Source organism: Dasypus novemcinctus, chromosome 23 (assembly GCF_030445035.2).
Source record: "Dasypus novemcinctus isolate mDasNov1 chromosome 23, mDasNov1.1.hap2, whole genome shotgun sequence".
NCBI classification, from domain to species: domain Eukaryota; kingdom Metazoa; phylum Chordata; class Mammalia; order Cingulata; family Dasypodidae; genus Dasypus; species Dasypus novemcinctus.
Window position 1 is genome coordinate 25,067,659 of NC_080695.1, and position 19,228 is coordinate 25,086,886.

The following is a 19,228-nucleotide window of genomic DNA, read 5'->3' on the forward strand; positions in this document are numbered from 1 at the left end:
GGTTTCTCAGATAAATTCTGAGTTTGTATTTACATTTCCAAAATGTTTATTATTAACAGGACAGGAATACTACACAGAATTTATGTTTCTTGTAATAATTATGCCTTCCAGAGCCTGTCTAGCTCAATCAGAAACTTAGGCTAGATTCAAGAACCGAATATAGAAACTTAGTATTTTCTTTAAATTTGGTACAGAATTCTGATGTATTAAATATATTTAATCTTTTTAAAAGATTACACATTTCAGCCTTCAGTCAGATTTCATTTTATTTCTCTCCATCCATAGCAAAATAAACTCTTCAAAGATTTCTAAAACTTCCCAAGCTGAAAACTATTATTAACTAGATTAAGTCCCAAATACATTCAGAGAAAGCATCTAACACACTTTAGATTAAAATGAGTTAAACACTGACATAGGCACATGTAAGCCTTGACAGATAAATCAATAAGTTAAATCCCCAATACCCTCTCCCCCATTAATTACCATGTTGTCTGTAAGCAAATTTCAGTCTATGCTTAGATGATGAGGTTGACTGACAGAAAAGTGCATTTGTTTATAAGGGGCTGGACCGGAAATAACCTGAGAAATGTGGGTGCAGAGGAAGGGGAGATACAATTAACAATAGTATTGAAAATCTGTAATCCTACAACAAAATGAGAACTAATTTGGAAAATTAATGTCTACGTGCATTTTCTTCCCCAAATAAGGAAAAGAATGAACATGGGAAATCAGATACTTAGCAGTATTTCCAGGACATAAGGTAACCAAATGCCTGGAGCTATTAAACTTTCCAAGGATGGATTATGAACAACCTCTTTACATGGTAATTATTTTAACATTTTAAATCCAAAGACTAAGGCAACCGTGTAACAGCCAGCAAATTCAAATTATTATTATTCAACCTCTTGTACTAACCTATTCTGCCCATAATAAGGGCTACATAATTTCGCTCTTTGTTTAACGTGCAAACAACTTTCTCGCTGTACAAATCAATCTGACCTGGCCTCAACAGGGCCCTTCCCAGGGCTCCTGCTGCAGAACAAGAAATTGAAGGTTATGAGAAGACAGTCAACACTGAACCAAGTATTTTCTGTTGTCACTGTCACTCAACCTGAAGTGAGTCTTTTCAACTGGAATGAACTGGGTCCTAACATCTAAGACTAACCAGTGTGCGAGCTGGTAAACAGGGCCTGTGCTAGCAGAGAAAAGGGGCCTTCAGACCTAAGGAAAGGCTGGCCAAGCCTGTTCTGTTCTTATCTGTGCTGCTCTCTAGGAAAAGATTCCTCAGAGTTGAGCCAAATCCAATGGCTCATTTTAACCTAGAGCAACTATTTGCTGCTCTGGGAGTTTTTAGCCATCTAACCTCATTCTCACAATCTAGCTCTGCTCCCAACAATGCTCTGAGACCCTGCTTAGGAAGGTCCTAGAAAAGCAGCTGAAACTAATTAGGACACAGCAAAGGAAATAACAGCATTTTCCAGCTGTGTACAGGGACCTCCCCGCAGCTGAGGCAAAGACCACAGGAGAAATTTTTTTATTTTTTTTTACCACAAAAGGGTCTAGTCATCATCATCCTTGACTTTGTCCTTCCCTCTTTAGCTTTCTGCCCTGACAACCTTAAACTGTCTTCACCATGTTTCTTTTCCCTGAAGCACAAGACTTCCTTTTTAGCTTATTTTTGAGAAAAGCTTATTTTTGTGATTTACCCAACTAACCATGAAATCAGGCCTGTCAGAAAAGAGGGTAAATCCAAATAAACAATCCTCTGAAGGTCTAGGAAATGGTTGCTCTGCCTTTTAGCATCGTGAGACACCCGGTCAGCTGCGTTCCTTTATACTGGGTCCTCTTCGTCCATCACCACGTCACCGGTATTTTTCTTTTCCTCAGCCTCTGGCTCTGCAGGGAGAATGCTCGTGACTGTGTGGAGGAGAGCCTCAATCTGCTCCTCTGTGAGCCGCTCCTCACTCTCTTCTACCATCTGCACAGGAAAAGAAAATCCTCCAGAGGTAACAAAACCCTCCACCTTCTCCCCACCAGGCTGTTCATAGTCCCAGCCCAGCACTCAAAGAAAAAAAAAGCCCTAGCAGTTATATACTCATCCATGTACACATACACATATGAATATGGTGCATATGCAAAGAAAAGCCACCTCTAGGAATAAAATGGCACTTTACACTTTTATATTTCACAAGCACATCTGTAACTTAATGAACTGTATCAAAACTCATTTGAAAAGTGCCCACTATGTGACAAATGGTTCAAATATTTTTCCTAATTCTTATTATTACCACCATAATTATCCATTATTTCTTTTAACACTCACAACAGCTCTGGCAAGGGGCAAAACCGGGATCCCAAGCCAGTCCTGCCCAACTCAAAAGCCCACAATCTAACACACGCCATGTGGCCTTGTCCATTTCCTGGGAATATAGAACTGGGGCCTGATGAGTAGGGCTGGTAAAAACTGGAATCCCAAGCCAGTCCTGCCCAATTCAAAAGCTTGCAATCTAATATACACCACATGGCCTTGTCCATCTCCTGGGAATGCAGACCAGAGATCTGCTGGGTGAGGCTAGGAAACATCCCACACTGCTCCTCCAAAGGTCCACCTACAGCCTGAGTTCTGACAGGGTCGATGCCTGCAACCACAAGCCAGGTTTCTTGGCCTCCTTGCTCATTCCCAATAGACTGATGAATACAAACATAATGCAGTCAACCACTTTACAAAACAGTATGCAGGCAGTATAATTATTTAACCATATTCTCTTGGTGGCATTAACTATCACTCATGGAGACCTCTCAGGTAAAGGCGCTCTAGGGTAAAATGGGAAGAATACCGGCTCCCAAGACTAAGCTGAGGTCATTAAAGGTAATGTACATAAAACCCCTAGCACGTGCCTGGCATATAGGGAGCATCTTAATAGCTGCTAATCTCACCAAGTAATGATAGAGCTTTCGACAGGCTCTGGGATGAAGTCACTCTAATCCCCCTCAGCCTTCTTGCCATCTGTCAGTAAGCCATGACTAACATATGCTGCTGATTAAAGCTGGAGGAGACATGGCATGCGATCCTTAACCCAGAGGGACAGGAATTAGTTTCTTGTTGTTTTGTTTTCTCCCTCCAGGTTGAATCTCCAACAGTCTAAAGCATCAAAACAATGAGTGTACAAGAAAAGGGATCTCTATTTAGCTGAAAGGCCAGTTCCCCCAGAAAGGCATCCTTTATGGAAGGAATGTTTCTAATTTAATTTTGGGTGCATTTTGAAGGGCAGAAACAACTCTGGGAAGAAAAATTTAAATAAAAGATTACCTCTTTTCCTTTAAAACAGTTTTGTTTTTCAATAAGCAACTTGAAAGACCTACATACTTTTCACCAGTTTCTTCCACATGTTTCTAAGGTAATTCTTTTAAAACTGACCCTAAAAACATCTTCATTCTCATTTTATTAATTCTCCAGGTTAAAGCTTTTTTTACTGGCAATTCAGTGGTGTACTATTTGTAGCTTGAAGCTCTCTGCACTGTACAACAGAAGGAAAGGGCCACAGCATGCTAATATAGCAACAACTTTCGGCATCACTGGGCCTCATTTTCACACCAGCCCAGGCCTTACAATCCAGCTGCCTCCCATGACTCTGAAATCTTATACTGTGATTGCAATTTGGACTTTATGTGTGATGAGGCAAATAGAGTGGTTTTATGCAGGAAAACAAGATGATCAAATTTGTGGTTTTAGAAAATGAACGATGAAAGTGGTATAGAAGATAGACTGGAGGGGCCAAGCAGGAGGCAGGGAGAATGGAGAGGGGACTACTACAAAAACAGAGCTGAGAAATGACAGCAGAAATGAAGGCAAGGCAGTAGGGAGAGAAGGAAGAAGAGGAGATCGAATAACAGAACTTGGGGACTAAATGAATATGAGATCAAAGAGAAAGAATGATGACTTCCAGGTTTCTAGCTTGGGAGATTGGGCCAGGAAGGTCAGAGAGGGGAGAAAGAAAGTCCATTAACCAAGAAAAGAAATACAGGAAAGGTAGGGGTAAAAGGTGGCGGATGGGGGAGATAAATGCCAGCACAGCCCTGTTGAGTCTATAATGTTTTTATGCAGCATCTTGTTGGCAACAACCCCTACAGGGAAGCAATGGCCAGAAAGGCCTAGGAACATCAGAGTAGACAGAGAGCTGCCAATGCATAGGCCTAAATCGAAGCGGAGGAATTCAATGTGCTCCAGTCTTTTATTTTCCCTACAGCCATACTTACAGGATCATATTGAGGAGCCCTTCCTTAACTTATAAAACAGAGGGATGGACAGCCTTTTCCAGAAATGGCAGTTCCTGGCTTGCCATTCTCAGCTTTGGCACCCTTTCTATGTCTCAGACCCAGAAACAAAACCCCACAAGCAGGCCTCCTTTACTCACCAACTGGATCTCAACAGCAGTCATAGGCCTGTGATTCAGCAGCTGAAGCTTTTCAGCTCTGTTAAAAGAAAAGCACAAAGAATTTAAAAATCTCATATTCTTAAAGATCTTGCATCCTGACCAAGTTGTTCAGAGAATACTTTGTCGGATAAAACCTGGGACAATGAGCCACCATGAAAGCAATTTTAAAAAAAAACAGTGAATAGTTTAGAACAAAGCCTTTGGTTTCTTCAATTGTAAAATGAGAGAAAAGGGATAGGAGAGTTTCCATCAGTAACTCTTATCCAAGGGCAAAAAAACGAATATTAGAATCCTAGAGGGTATAAAGGCATGAATTTTTTTTTTTCTTTCCCTCCACCCTACCCTGCTGGTTTGCTGTCTGTGTCCATTTGCTGTGTGATCTTCTGTCTCTGTTTCTTTTTGTCTTCTTGCCTCGTTTTTTCCTCTAGGCTTCACCGGGATTCAATCCCGGGGACCTCCAATGTGGGAGAGAGGTTCCCTGTCGCTTGCGCCACCTCACTTTCTGGTTTCTATTGCATCTCTCTTTTGTTGTGTCATCACCTTGCTGCGTTGCTCGCAGCACAGGCACGAGACATGGATTTTATGGAAGGGAGCAATAGTGGAGGTGCAGTTTGAAACATCGTATTTAACCTAGAAATTTTTGTTTTGAAAATAATGTTTTTTGAACAAACTCTAGAAAGTAAGGATTAACAAAATTATCTCAGTTGGTGGGTCACTGCTTAGAAATAATGGCTGAGAATTCCTTTTGGATATTAATAGTAAACATTACTCAGATGTCACCTGTTACCTTAGTAAACAAAAACAAAAGACTATACGGGAGCAGGAGTTAATACACTGAAGTATAAGAAACAGTCCTCTGCCCTCAAAAAGAGCTTACAATTCAGTTGGGGAAAGAAGATAAACACATGCAAATTTTAACAACAAATGATTAAAGTAACAGCTAAAGATAATAATTATCATCAGTCACAAGGCAATAAACAGCTCACTGGTGAAGAGGTGACTGAATGGTGTGGACCCTAAAAGACGATAGACTTTAAAAGGAAAGAGCTTCAACTACCACCCCTGTGCAGGTGCTAACCCCTAAATGTCTCTTTTTAAAATCTGACCCTGGTGCTCCAGACCCATATTTCAATTCAAATACATACTTAGTGAGATTGTAAGATATTCTGTGATAAAGATGAATAAGACAATTTTCACAGCCATGTGTCTGGGGAAACAGTACAAATTTACCTAGTTTCCCTAAGCCTCAGTTTCATTATCTGTAAAAAAAGAATGATAATAGGACCTACTATCTCATAAGAGGATTATGAGGGATGAAAATCTTTTCATATTGGCAATTTTAGTGACCATTTATTGCTTGCGTTCTATACGCCAAGCACATTTACCTTCAGACTTAACTGACACTGAGATAGTAAATAACTTAGTCCAAGGTCATTCAACTTGTAAATGGCATACTTGGGACTCTGCCATCAAATCTCTTGTTCTTAACCATCTGCTTCTAATATAAATTTGAGATAATGGAAAGTATTTATAACAATGACTGTCCCACAAAAAATTTTTCCATAAATGGTAGCTGTTATTAAGGTAGCTGTTGTCAAGTTTTATTTCTCATAATCCAGCAAACATTTACTCCAGACTCAAAAAGAGAAGACTTTGTAGAGGAGTCTTATGCCTTGCTTGCACTGGGCTTTCAAGGATTTTCTAGGCAAAGATGGGAGCGTAGGAAGAGCCAAAAAAAACCAAACAAACAAACAAACAAACTGCCCAAAAGAATAAAAATTGATGAAGTTTTAGGAAATGGCTGCTAGAGAGGTTGTGAGACATGGGCTGGAAGTCATTCAGGATAAGACCATAAAGGGTTCTAATTACCAAGACCCTGGATATTGCTCAGAAGACACTAGAGAGCAACCAAGGAAAGGTGTGACATGCTCTGGCTGATATTGATGGCAATTATGAAGTCCTGTAAAAATGGAGGCAGAGACAAATTGAAGCAGCTGCTATAATACTCTCAGGTGACAGCTGAGGAGGTCACAAACTTGGGCAGCAGCAGGGATGACAATGAGCATCTGAACAGCTTAGATGCTCCAGGTCACCGTCAGGTGCAATTTAGAGGACCTGACAATTGCCTATGTTGGTTGGGTTAGGGGTGAAGAGAAGGAAAGAGTCAAGGCTTATCACCAGGTTTTTAGCCCGATGTGTTTGGAAAAAAGGTATTAAGATTGGAAGCTTAGTTTGAGGTGCTTATGGAACCGCTCTGACAAGGTTGTCAAGCAGTTTGAAATTTGGGGATAGAACTAAAGAAACTAGAGCCAGATTAATTACAAGGACTTAGATGAAACCATGGCAGTAGACACTGTGGCCCAGACCAAATGCAGAGTAGCCGGAGACACAGAACAGAACACCTTAAAGCCCCTCTATTGAAGTGGACAGGAAAGAAGGCAGCAAAGGGGAATAAGAAGCAGAGAAAAGAAAACCTGGGAGAATGGTCTTAGAGAATCCAAGAGAAGAAAATTTCTTAACAAAGGGTATCATCAACAATGTCAAACGCTGAAGTGTGGAAAATAGATTGACAGTGTAGAATCACTAGATTTGCCAAAGAGACGTCAATGGTTGCCTGCAGTTCAGTGGAATGACAGTGGTGGTGACAACTGAAGTGTGGAGAGTGAAGAATAACTGAGGAAGTAGCGGTTACAGCCTGAGGAGGGCAGGGTCTAGAGGGAGGATGCAGCATGCTTGGTGGCTAAGAAGATAAAGCATGAGGAAAGTAAAAATCCTTAGGAAAACAAAAGTCCAAAGTTGCAGTGAAAAAGAGGTTTCTCTGAGACCACAATAACATGGAAAGAAAAAGCAAATCTGAAGGAAATTTGAGGAGCAAGAAATTCCTTTCAGATAGTTTTCTAGGTGAAGTAATCATCTGAGAGGGAGGTGGTCTGGACTTAAAGATAACAAGGATTAGAAGCTGTAAAGAATCAGGTAACAAGAGAACTAGGATTAAAAAGATCAGCAAGCAATTCTGAATACTCAAGTGAGTTGAATGCTCAATCAAAACAAAATTGCGTAATTTTTAAAAACCATCATCTCCCAACAGCATGAAGAGAGAATAGAGGAAAAAGCAGGAATAGAGAAAAGATCCAGCTGTATAAATGAGCATCTCTGCTACAAATCCGTCAAAGGAATGGAACTCAGTTCATTAAGTCATTATTCTACCAGGGTCTGCCAGAAATGTTCCTACAATCAATCACAAAAAAGATCTTGTAAGTCTTCCAGCAACAGAAACATTCACAACTGTGCCCTGAAAAATCCCAACTCTGGGTCAAACCAACCAAGAAAATTCTTTGCTCCTACACCCAAGGTGTTGAGAACGGATAAATTCATAGAACTCCACATATTGCCAATGCTTGGGCTCCAGCTTTGGGATCACAAACACATCTCCCTGGCTTTACAAGCAAGACTATTTTTATTGTCTTTACTCTCTTCCCTCACTTCTCAACCTACTCACTACATTTTAGCTCCTGCCCTCATTGAGCACTAAATGCTCTTGCTAAAGTACCCAGTGACCCCCACATGGACAAAGCCAGTGGAGGCTTCTCTGATGTCCTCTACCCTGTAGCTTCCACACCAACATTCTTTCTTGATTCTCTTCTTATTTTTCTGACTATTTCTTCATCTCTTTCTGGGCTTTCTCTTCTGCTTGCCTCTGCAGCATTCCCATGGTGCCATCTTTCATCCTCTGCTCCTCATCCAACTTCACAATTTCAACTGCCATTATTGACTTTAACCAAGAATCCATGTTTTCATGCTAGACCTAAGCTGATCTCAGGACTTTATATCCAACTGCCAAGTAGACAGTTCCACCTAGACATCTCTGACACACTTCAAATTCAGCACTTCCCAACATGATCTTACCATACTTTCTAACAAACCAGCTCTACTCTCTGTACTTCTCATCTTGGTAAGATGACAAAATGGATGAAACTTAAAGACATCATGTTGAGTGAAATAAGACAGGAAAAAAAGGACAAATATTGTGTGATCTCACTGATATGAAATAATTAGAGTAAGCAAACTCAAAGAGTCAGAATCTAGAATACAGGTTGCCACGGGATGGGGTGAGGGTAGGAAACAGGAAGTTAAGGTTTAAAATGTAGTTTCTATTTGGGATGATGGAAAAGTTTTGGTAATGGATGGTGATAATATCATAACAATATGAATGTAATTAACCGAATTGAACTATATATTTGATTAAAGGGGGAAATTTTAGATTGTATATGTTACTAGAATGAAAATTTTTAAAAAAAAGTCCATGGAACTGCACACAGTGAACCTTAAATTATTAAACCATGGACTATAGTTAATAGTACAATTATAAAAATGTGCTTTCAAGTAAATTACAACAAATATTCTGCACCAATACAAGGTGTTAATAATAGGGTGGCATATGGGAATCATGTCTTTTATGGATGATTGTTCTGTAATTCACAACTTCTCTCTTTAAAAAAAATGTCCACAGCCAAGAAAGGATGCCTTTAGGGGAACTTCATGTGAATATGAAATGTATTTATGTGACTGAATTATCATTACAACCTTAAAACAGCTGTTTACTTGCTCTTTCTCTTCAGCTTCCTTCTCCCCTTTCTTATTCTCCTCACACTGGGATCTGTGCCATCACACAGAACTGTCCAGACAGACAAGGGGACAAACTGCTTACCTGCTAGTCCACTGGCTGTTCCACTATTCACAAAGTGACCATAATAACAACTTATTTTGAGGCCCCAACACAGCTGGCACTTTGAAAGTAAAAGATGGCTTAAAATTTTTTTTTCTAAATTCAAAAATAAATTTTTCTAGTGTCTATGTATCTTAACAAATGCTAGCCCAAGTCTGTTAGTGAACTCAAGTATGAGTTTAATAAAAAAAAGTAATAAGTAATTCTAATTTAAAAAAAAAAAGAACCAAATCCTAAGGCCAGAAACCTGAGGCGCATCCTCCCTCTCACCCACTGACCACATCCAGTTACCAAGTATTACCAATTGTATTTCTTTAATCTATCTGTCATCACCTCACCATTCCCATTGGCCACTTCAACCCTTCTGGGCCAGAAAACAAGGACCTCCATCCTCAGAGGTCTGCAACTTTTTTTGATCTATCTTAACCTTACAAAACAAATATCTTCTAAAAACTAAACATGTGGTCATCTCATTATCCTGATTGTAATCCTTCCACGGTCTCCGTAAATTTTGGTATGAAACTGAATCTCCTTAGTTCAGAACCCTTTGAAATCTGGTCTGTGTCAGTCTCTTGAGGTTCACATGCCTCTACTTTCCCTAAGTACTCATATTCCAGTCAAACCAAACTGCCAACACTGCACAGGAAAGCTCAGGCTGGGTGCTCCCTCTGCTTAGAAAGCATTTCCTCATGTGCACTTGGCTAACACTTTTATATTAAAACCCATTATCACCTCCTGCAGACAAGTTAGTACAACTCATATTCTGACACTTCTAGTTCTCTCCACTATGTCCTCATTACCACAGCACTTCCATTTTATTCTCTTTGTATCCCCAACACCTGCAGCAAACCTGACATGAGATAAATGTAACCTGAAGGATAAATTAAAAAAAAAAAAAAAAAAGGGCTCGAGTAGGACTGATTTCCAGGAGAAATCCATGGGAAACAGACTTAGAAAATTCTAGGGAAACAAAGGCCAGAAAACAGACTGGGCAGCCCACTCCTCACATACTAGGGAAACCTGACAACCCATCAGGTTTCTGAGCTTTGCAAGTCCCAGGAGGTACAGCCCCACATATGGGGCCAAACCCCGAAGAGTAATCTATGCAAAAAAAGAGTCCCTTATAGGGGCTCACCAGGCCAAAATTATTTATTTACATGGCTATCTAAGGCATAGTTTTACACCTTAAGGAGATCTCAGTATGAGAGCTACAGTTCTTTGAGAAATAAATGCCTCAGACAAAAACCTAAAAATGATTAAAGAACCATGTACTTTGGAGAAGTAGCATGCTATAGAAAAAATAACATAGGACTTAGTGTCAGAGTGGCTTTGATTTGAGTCCCAACACCACCATTTTGCTGAATAAGACTATTAAGTAAAATAAAACAAGGTTCCTACCCTCAAGGACTGTAATAGTGGAGGTATTCAGGCAAATTAACAGAGCTCCAATCTGCACTAATAGAAGTGGAACAACTAAGGGTTATTGTCTTCTATCTCTTCTCCATATCAGGGATATCCACACTGGCTATCACGTGGCAAAGCGATCCAGGTCTTGGTAGTAGTTGGCCAGAAAGTCCCTGAATCACCAGGCATTGAGGCCACAGCAATTACAACAGGCTAGAGGCTGCTCCCAGATGAGAAGCCAGGCCCCAGCCACAGTGAGAGGAGCCTGCCAGTTCCCTCTACTGGCTGCAGAACAAAACTGCCTGCAGCTTTTACTGCAGGCAGCCCTGGATAACCCATGAAAATCCCTGGTATGTCAGTCCATCTCAGAAACCAATCATTTAATGAAAGGTATAGAGGAATAAGAAGTCGTGAAGGACTTTGTAAATCCTCAAATTTGGCATCATAAAAGAAAAAAAGAGCAGAAAGTAATCCTTCTCTGTATAATACAGCCTGCTTCAGATTTATAGAGATTATGGTCAAACATGAATCAGTCTGCAAGGCAGTTCCTATTTGTAGGTTTCTTGAATGGGTAGCCAGGTACATATTTAAAAAAGATGTTAGGAATTAGGCAGTAAAGCAACAGCCTAGACAAACAGCTGAGAAGAGACCTTAAATAAACCAATAAGTTCCTCAAAAAGTTAAACACAGAATTAGCATATGAATCAGCAATTTCACTGCTGGGTATATACCCAAAATAATTCCAAATGGGTACTCAAGCAAGATACTTGTACACCAATGTCCACAGCAGCATTATTCACAATAGCCCTAACGTGGAAACAACACAAGTGTCCACTGACAAATGGATAAACAAAATGTGATCTATACAATAGAATATTAGTCAACCATAAAAAGGAAAGAAGTGCTGACACACGTCATAAAAAGATAAATACTGTTTAATTCTACTTACATTAAATATCTAGAATAAGCAAATTCATAGAGACAGAAAGTAAATTAGAGGCTACCAGAGGCTGAGGGAAGGAAGGAATGGGAGTTACTGCTTAATGGGTAGAGTTTCTGTTTTAGATGATGAAAAAGGTTGGGTAATGGATAATGGTGATGGTAACACAACATTGCAAATGTAACTGACACCACTGAATTGTACACTTAAAGAAGCTCGAAAGGACAAATTTTATATTATATATGCTACCGCAATAAAATTAAAAACTCAATCACTAGGATGACTTCTGATGCAGGCAAAACAGAGTAAGCCCGCTAAAATCTTTTTCTCCATTGATTACAACTAAAAGACTCTAGACAAAATACAAAAGCAGGGAAGCAGATATGGCTCAAGCAGTTGGGCGCCCACCTACTACATGAGAGGTCCTGGGTTCAGTTTCCAGTGCCTCCTAAAGAAGAGCAAGACAGTGAACTGGTGCTACAAGATGACTCAATGAAGAGACACAATGAGGAAACATAGTGAGACACACAACAAGCAGGGAACAGAGGTGGCTCAAGCAATTAGGTGCCTCCAACCCACATAGGAGGTCCTGGGTTTGGTTCCCGGTGCCTCCTAAATAGAAGACAAGCAAACAATGAGCACAAACAGGGGGGAGGGGGGAATACATTTTTAAAAATAAAAAATAAACTTTTTAAAAAAATACAAAAGCAACAATCTGAGAACTCTGAAAAGTAAGTAGAAATAGGTAGATGGGGAAGGGAAACAAAATTTAAAGAACCAATTAGGGGGGCAACAGATGTGGTTCAAGCAGTTGGGCTCCCATCTCCCACATAGGAGGCCCAGGGTTCTATGACCAGGACCTCCTGGTGAGAGTGAGCGGGCCTGCACGGCGAGCTGGCCCACGTGGAGTGCCGGCCCACACGGAAGGCCACCCTGCACAGGAATGCCGCCCTGCACAGGAGTGCCGGCTGATGTAGAGAGCTGGCACAGCAAGATGACAAAACAAGCGACACAAAGGACAGACAATAAGAAGATAGCAGAACAGGGAGCTGAGGTGGCGCAAGAGAGTGATCGCCTCTCTCCCATTGTGGAAGGTCCCAGGATCGGTTACCGGGGATGCCTAATGAAAATACAAGCAGACACAGAAGAATATACAGCAAATGGACACAGAGCAGACAACGGGGGAGAAAGGAGGGGAGAAATAAAATAAATCTTAAAAAAAAAAAAAGAACCAATTGGGGGTGGGGAATGGATGTTTCTTATTTTTTGTTTTCTCTTTTCTCTCATGGCCTTGAGGTTGGGGCAGGCTTTCAGGAGAGCTGTGGCAGCTCCACAGGAAGCTAAATCTCTAAGAGAAAATCTGTCTTTCTGGCCAGAAAACTGAGAAAAGGGCCCTTGAGATTTGAAAATCCAGAAGAACCCACCTTTTCCCTGCTCTTTTCTCTTACAACTTGAGGCAGGTCCCCAGGGGAGCTCTGAAAGTGGGTAGCCAGCAGTTAAAACTGTCTTTTTGATTATAGGAACTTGGGAAAGGACCCCCTGCAGTCCACAATGCTAAGGAAATCTTTTTCTTTTTTAAGGAAGTATCGGGGATTGAACCCAGGACCTCGTACATGGGAAGCAGGCGCTCAACCACTGAACTCCATCAGCTCCCCAATTAGAGTTGGTTTTTACGTTTGTTTTTGTTTTTAGGAGGGGTACCAGGGATTGAATACAGGACGTTGTACATGGGAAGCAGGCGCTCAACCATTTGAGCTACATCCACTTCCTGAGGAATCCTTTTTCCCCCATCTCTACTTTGCTCCAATGGTGGCTATAGGAATAAATGGACATGTAGGCAGAAACCCAATACCAATACTTATCACCAGAGGACCAAAAAGAGGGTCCCTGTGGCCAGAGAATAAGGGGGAGAATCCCAAAGAAGAGAGCTGGAGAAGGGGATCCCCTATATTGAGTATGAATCAGCACAAACTCTAGGCTCACCCTGAAGTATGTATATGAGACCCAAAGCAGCAGAACAAAGGCTATAAAAATGAAACAAACATTGAAATCCTTGCTACAGAAGGCAACACAGTGAGGTCTGAACCTAACTGCACTGATTGCTTGCTAATCAAGCAAACAAACAAAAAACAAACATCAACCAGAAAACTGTAACAAGACCTGGACTCTAAAGAGTATAATATTCAAAATGTCCACTAATAATTTAAGATTACTTCAACCAGGAAAATATGACTCATTCTCAAGGGAAAAGATAATCAACAGATGGCAAACTCTTGATGGCACAGATGTATGAATCACCAGACAGACTTTAAGATAGGTATTATCACAACATGAGCTATATAAGTAAACATTCTTGAAATGAAAGGAATGATAGAAGTCCCCAGGAAAGAAAAAAAAATTATAAAAAATAAGCATATGCAAACTTTAGAATAGAAAAATACGATATCTGAAATGAAAAACTCACCAGATGGGTTTAATTGCAGAAAGGGGATGACATAAGAAACAGTCTATGAACTTGAAGATATCGAGCAATAGAAATGAACTCATCTGAATCACAGAGAGAAAAACAATGGGGGGGAAATATGAACAGAAAACCTCAAAGAAACTTGAATAATATCAAAAGTTCTAAAATTATGTCTTTGGAGTTCCAAAAGGAGACGAGAAAGCTTGGAACAAAAAACACTTGAAAAAATAATAGCCAAATAAGTCATAAATGTAAGAAAGCTAAATTTACATAACCAAGAAGCCTAGGGGAGCAGATGTGGCTCAAGAAATTGAGCTCCTGCTTCCCACATGGGAGGTCCCAGGTTCGGTTTCCAGTGCCTCCTAAAAACAAAAAACACAAACAACAAGCAAGCAAACAAAATAACCAGGGGGAAGCAGATGTGGCTCAACTGATAGAGCATTCACCTATCACATGGGAGGTCCAGGGTTCAAACCCCAGGCCTCCTGACCTGTGTGGTGAGTTGGCCCATGTGCAGTGCTGACATGTGCAAGGAGTGCTGTGCCATGCAGGGGTGTCCCCAGCATAGGGGAGCCCCATGTGCAAAGAGTGCTCCCGGTAAGGAGAGCTGTCCCACACGAATAAAGCACAGCCTGCCCAGGAGTGGTGCCATACACACTGAGAGCTGATGTAACAAAATGATGCAACAAAAAGAGGCACAGATTCCCAGTGCCACTCATAAGAATGAAAGTGGTCACAGAAGAACACACAGCAAAGGGACAGAGAGAGTAGATGGGGGAGGAGGGAGGGGAGGAAAAGGGAGAGAAATAAATAAATATCTTTTAAAAAATGAATTAATTACAAAATAAAATATAAGAATGAATCACAAACTTAAAAAAAAAAAACCAGGGAAGCAAATGTGGTTCAGGTGACTGGGCTCCTGCCTACCACATGGGAGGTTGCTGGTTCAGATCCCGGTGCCTCCTAAAGAAGACAGTGAACTGACGCGATGGGCAGTTGTGGCAAGCTGATGCAATGAGATAATACAACAAGAGACATGGGCAGGAAAAACAATGAGAGATACAACAAAAGCAGGGAGCGGAGGTGGCTCAAGCAATGAGGCACCTCCCTCCCACATCAGAGGTCCTAGGTTCAGCTCTCGGTGCCTCCTAAAGACACAGGAACATGAACAGACACAGCAAGTGAAAAACAACAAGGGGTGGGGAGAAATAAATAAATAAAATAAATCTTACCCGCCCCCAAAAAATAACCAACTCAGGGGAGCTGATGTGGCTCAGTGGTTGAGTGCTGGCTTCTCACATACCAAGGTCCAGGGTTCAATCCCCAGGTCCAGTAACTCAATAACAACAACAACAACAAAGCCTAAACACATCATAACAGCATTGATGAAAAACAAAATAACAAAAAAATCTTGAAAGCAGCCAAAAGAAAATGATACATTATATATTCAAATCACCACATATTTCTTATCAGAAATCACAACAGGAAATACTGGAATAACATCTTTAAGGTGTTTAAAGAAAAAAACATTCAACATAGTAAAACTATCCTTCAGGAATGAAAGAAAACAAAGACATTCTCAGTTGAAAGAAAAGTGAGAATCTATAGCCAGCAGCCCTGTTCTAAAAGAAGTGTTAAAAGAAATGCTAAAGGAAGTTCTTTAGGCTACAGTAAATGATAACAAGGGAAACATGTAACTTCAAAAATGAACTAAGAGTAAAATTCTGAGTAAATATGAAAGACTATTTTTGTCCTCTTATGTTCTCTGTGTAAGAATAAAAAAGAGTTAATGGTGGGCAACCAGCAAGACGGTGGCAGAGTAAGGAGCTCCTAGAATCAGCTCTTGCTACAGGGCAGTTAGTAAACACCCAGAGCTCTCTGGAGCTAGCTGAAGCACTGTTTGGGGGCTCCAGGAGGCCAGAAGAGCATCCTGCAACATACCTGAAGGAATGGAAAGAGGAGACTGCCCATCTGCAGAGAAGACTTGTAAGTAGAGTGTTCCATGCCATGGAGGCCAGTGCTTATCCTTCACTGGAGGCATAGGCCGCCTTGGGAGCTGTTCCGTGGCTGGAACTGAAAGCTCCACTTTCCAAAAATGGGGGAGGAAGAGACGGCTGGGCACCAACTTTAACTACCGATGGGTAAATTCAGCAGGCTAAAGTATAATCCTGAGAACAACTAAAGCATGAGCCTGTCCAAGTCAGAAAGAGGCTGGTAGCCACCATCTTAACTCCACACCTCACACGAGAGGAAGCAGTAGAGACTGAAAATCACAGAGCCAGTGGGGACCAGCTTCTTTCCATCCAGATTGGATTGCAGTTCTAGCCTAGGTCCCAGTGCCACTTCCAGTAGGAAGGAAGTTTTGGGGACCTGTGCCAGCCTCTCTGGGAAATTACTGGCCAAGCCATGGAGGCCGGTGATTATTTTACTCTGGCAGCACAAGCTGCCCCAGGAGGTATTCTGTGGCTGGAACTGGAAGCTCTATTTCCCATAAACAGAGGAGGAGACACTTGGCTGCAGATTTCGGCTACTGATTGGTAGACTCGGCTGGCTAAGATATAACCCTGGGAACAGATGGGGTGTGAATCTGTGCAAGTCGGGAAGAGGCCAGTGGCTGCCGTTTTTACTCCACCTGAAGCAGGCTAGTAATAGGGAATTAACAGATGTATCTGCAACCTGACAGAGTCTCTACGTGAACACCAGCAACCTCAAGATGGCTGCTGGAAGACCCTCCCCCAAGATTCTGCCATTCAGAAGAAGACTTCCTCTGGAAACAGGAGTAGCCCCAGATATTCCTCCAAGGACTTTTATCATTGGGCTCTCCTGGAAGATTGATGGGGGAAATAAGCAATCAAAGCGGTAAACAGCTTGAACTCCTCCCCTGCCATTAGCAAAGGGGTAGAACAACTAGCAGCTTAAAAAGTGGCACTGGACCTGAGTTCTCTCTCGTGCTCTGGTGCCTCCAGATCCAGGCTCCAGCTGCTTCTCCCCTACCTTGGATCACCACACAAGTAAAACCTGAGCATTTATAACCTATAATGGGGAATTATAGCCTATAAATCAGCCCTCTTTATCACTTTTCAGCCCCCCTCTCTCTACCTGGGACCCCTGCTCTGTTATTTTCTCCCATTTCTCTTCCTCTGCTACCTGAGTAAATTACTGGCCTAACTCACCCGATGTGCTCTTGAAATTCATTTCTCCAGCAGAGTCAAAGAACCTAAACAAAATCTGGTAACAGGCCCACAGCCTGAGGGGAAGCCCAGCTGACCCAAAATCAGAGTGATGGTAGGAACCAGTTTCTTTCACCAGATCGGCCTGCAGCCTGAGACTACACTTCAGCCCTGCCTCTGGCAGGGAGGAGGCTGGTGGGCCCTGCACCAGCCTATCCAGGTAACTGCAGGTACCTTTGCCTGGCACAGACTGAATAATCCAAAGTCTACCAGGGCAACTGTGGCCATCTTGGGCCAGCACTGCATAGACTGCTGCCCATACCTGCAGCTCCATCCTTACCCCAGGCAGCGGAGAAAGGGGTGAGAAGCTTCACCAGCCTCTCTGGGCAACTACAGTCTAGGCCTGCATGACTTGGATTATTCCACACAGGTGTGACTCTGCCTCTATCCCTGGCAAAGGAGAAATTTGGGAGATGCTTTATTGGTCCCTGGCACAATCAGGGCAGCTTGAGCCTCCACAGCTTATAGCACCAACTAAAACCTTGGTTCCTACTATACAACCAGCAAAGGAGAAAGGACAGGAAGCCCTAAACTAAAGAAAAAAACTGCACCCAGAATAAATACTCTAGTAAGCCAGATGCAAAGACACCAACAAAAATAACAATCCACACCAAGAAACAGGAAGCTATGGCCCAGTTACAGGAACAAGATAAGCCTCTGGATGACATAAAGGAGTTGAGACAACTAATCAAAGATGTTCAAACAAATCTCCTTAATAAATTCAATGAGATGGCTAGAGAGATTAAGGATATTAAGACGACACTGGATAAGCACGAAGAATTTGAAAGCATACATAGAAAAACAGCGATCTTATGGGAATGAAAGGTGCAGTAAATGAAATTAAAAAACATTGGAATCATATAATAGCAGATTTGAGGAGGTGGAAGAAAGGATCGGTGGGCTTAATGAAATGGCCTCTGAAAGTGAACATACAAAAGAACAGATGAGGAAAAGAACGGAAAAAACTGAACAAGGTCTCAGGGAACTACATGACAAAAGGCATGCAAACATATGTGGTCATGGGTGTCCCAGAAGGAGAAGAGAAGGGAAAAGAGGCAGAAGGAATATTTGAAAAAATAATGGTAGAAAATTTCTCAACCCTATCGAAGGATATAGATATCCATGTCCAAGAAGCACATCGTATTGCCATCCAAAAAAATCCAAACAGACCAACTTTGAGACACATACTCAGAATGTCAAATGCCAAAGACAGAGAGAATTCTGAGAACAGCAAGAGAAAAGCAATGCATAACATATAAGAGATACCAAATAAGATTAAGTGCTGATTTCTCACCAGAAACCATGGAGGCAAGAAGATAAATTTAAGATAATACGAGAGAAAAACTTCTAGTCAAGAATCTTATATCTGGCAAGACCATCTTTCAAAAATTAGGGTGAAATTAGAATATTTACAGATAAACAGAAACGGAGAGAATTTTTAAGCAAGAGACCAGATTTTCAGGAAACACTGAAGGGTATGCTAGAGTATGAAAACAAAAGACAGAGAGAGAGGCCTGGAAGAGGGTCTAGAAATGAAGATTATATCAATAAAAGTAATTACAAGTGTCAAAAGAGTGGTGAAAATAAAATATGACATAAAACTCAAATAGGAATAAACTTAACCAACGATGTAAAGCACTTGTATTCAGAAAACTGCAACTCAGTGTTAAAAGAAATAAAAAGGGCTAAATAACTGGAAGACATTCCAAGCTCATGGATTGGAAGACTAAATATCATTAAGACGTCAATTCTACGCAAAATGATATACAGATTGAATGCAATCCCAATAAAAATTCGACCAGCATTAAAAAAAATTGAAAATATGATCATCAAATTTATTTGGAAAGGTAAGGGGTCCTGAATACCCAGAAACATCATACAGTTTAAATCGTATTACCTAGCTTAGTGGTAAAACAGCATGGTACTGGCATAAAGACAGACACATAGACCAATGGAACCAAATGGATGGTTCAGAAACAGACGCTCACATGTATGGTCAAGTGATTTTTTACTAGCTTGTTAAACCCA

General features: G+C 41.2%; 1 protein-coding gene across 1 annotated transcript in view; it reads right to left on the reverse strand.

Annotated features, from left to right (window-relative positions):
* Nucleotides 1–253: 253 nt before the first annotated feature.
* Nucleotides 254–19,228, reverse strand: part of CRCP (CGRP receptor component) — a 35,131-nt gene continuing 16,156 nt past the window's right edge. Inside the window, exons 5-6 of the mRNA XM_004483580.4 lie at nucleotides 4,416–4,473; nucleotides 254–1,978 (exon numbers count right to left, since the gene is read on the reverse strand). Of these exons, the coding sequence (XP_004483637.1) occupies nucleotides 1,832–1,978; nucleotides 4,416–4,473 (205 nt within the window). The 3' untranslated portion in view covers nucleotides 254–1,831. The remainder of the gene's footprint in view (nucleotides 1,979–4,415; nucleotides 4,474–19,228) is intronic.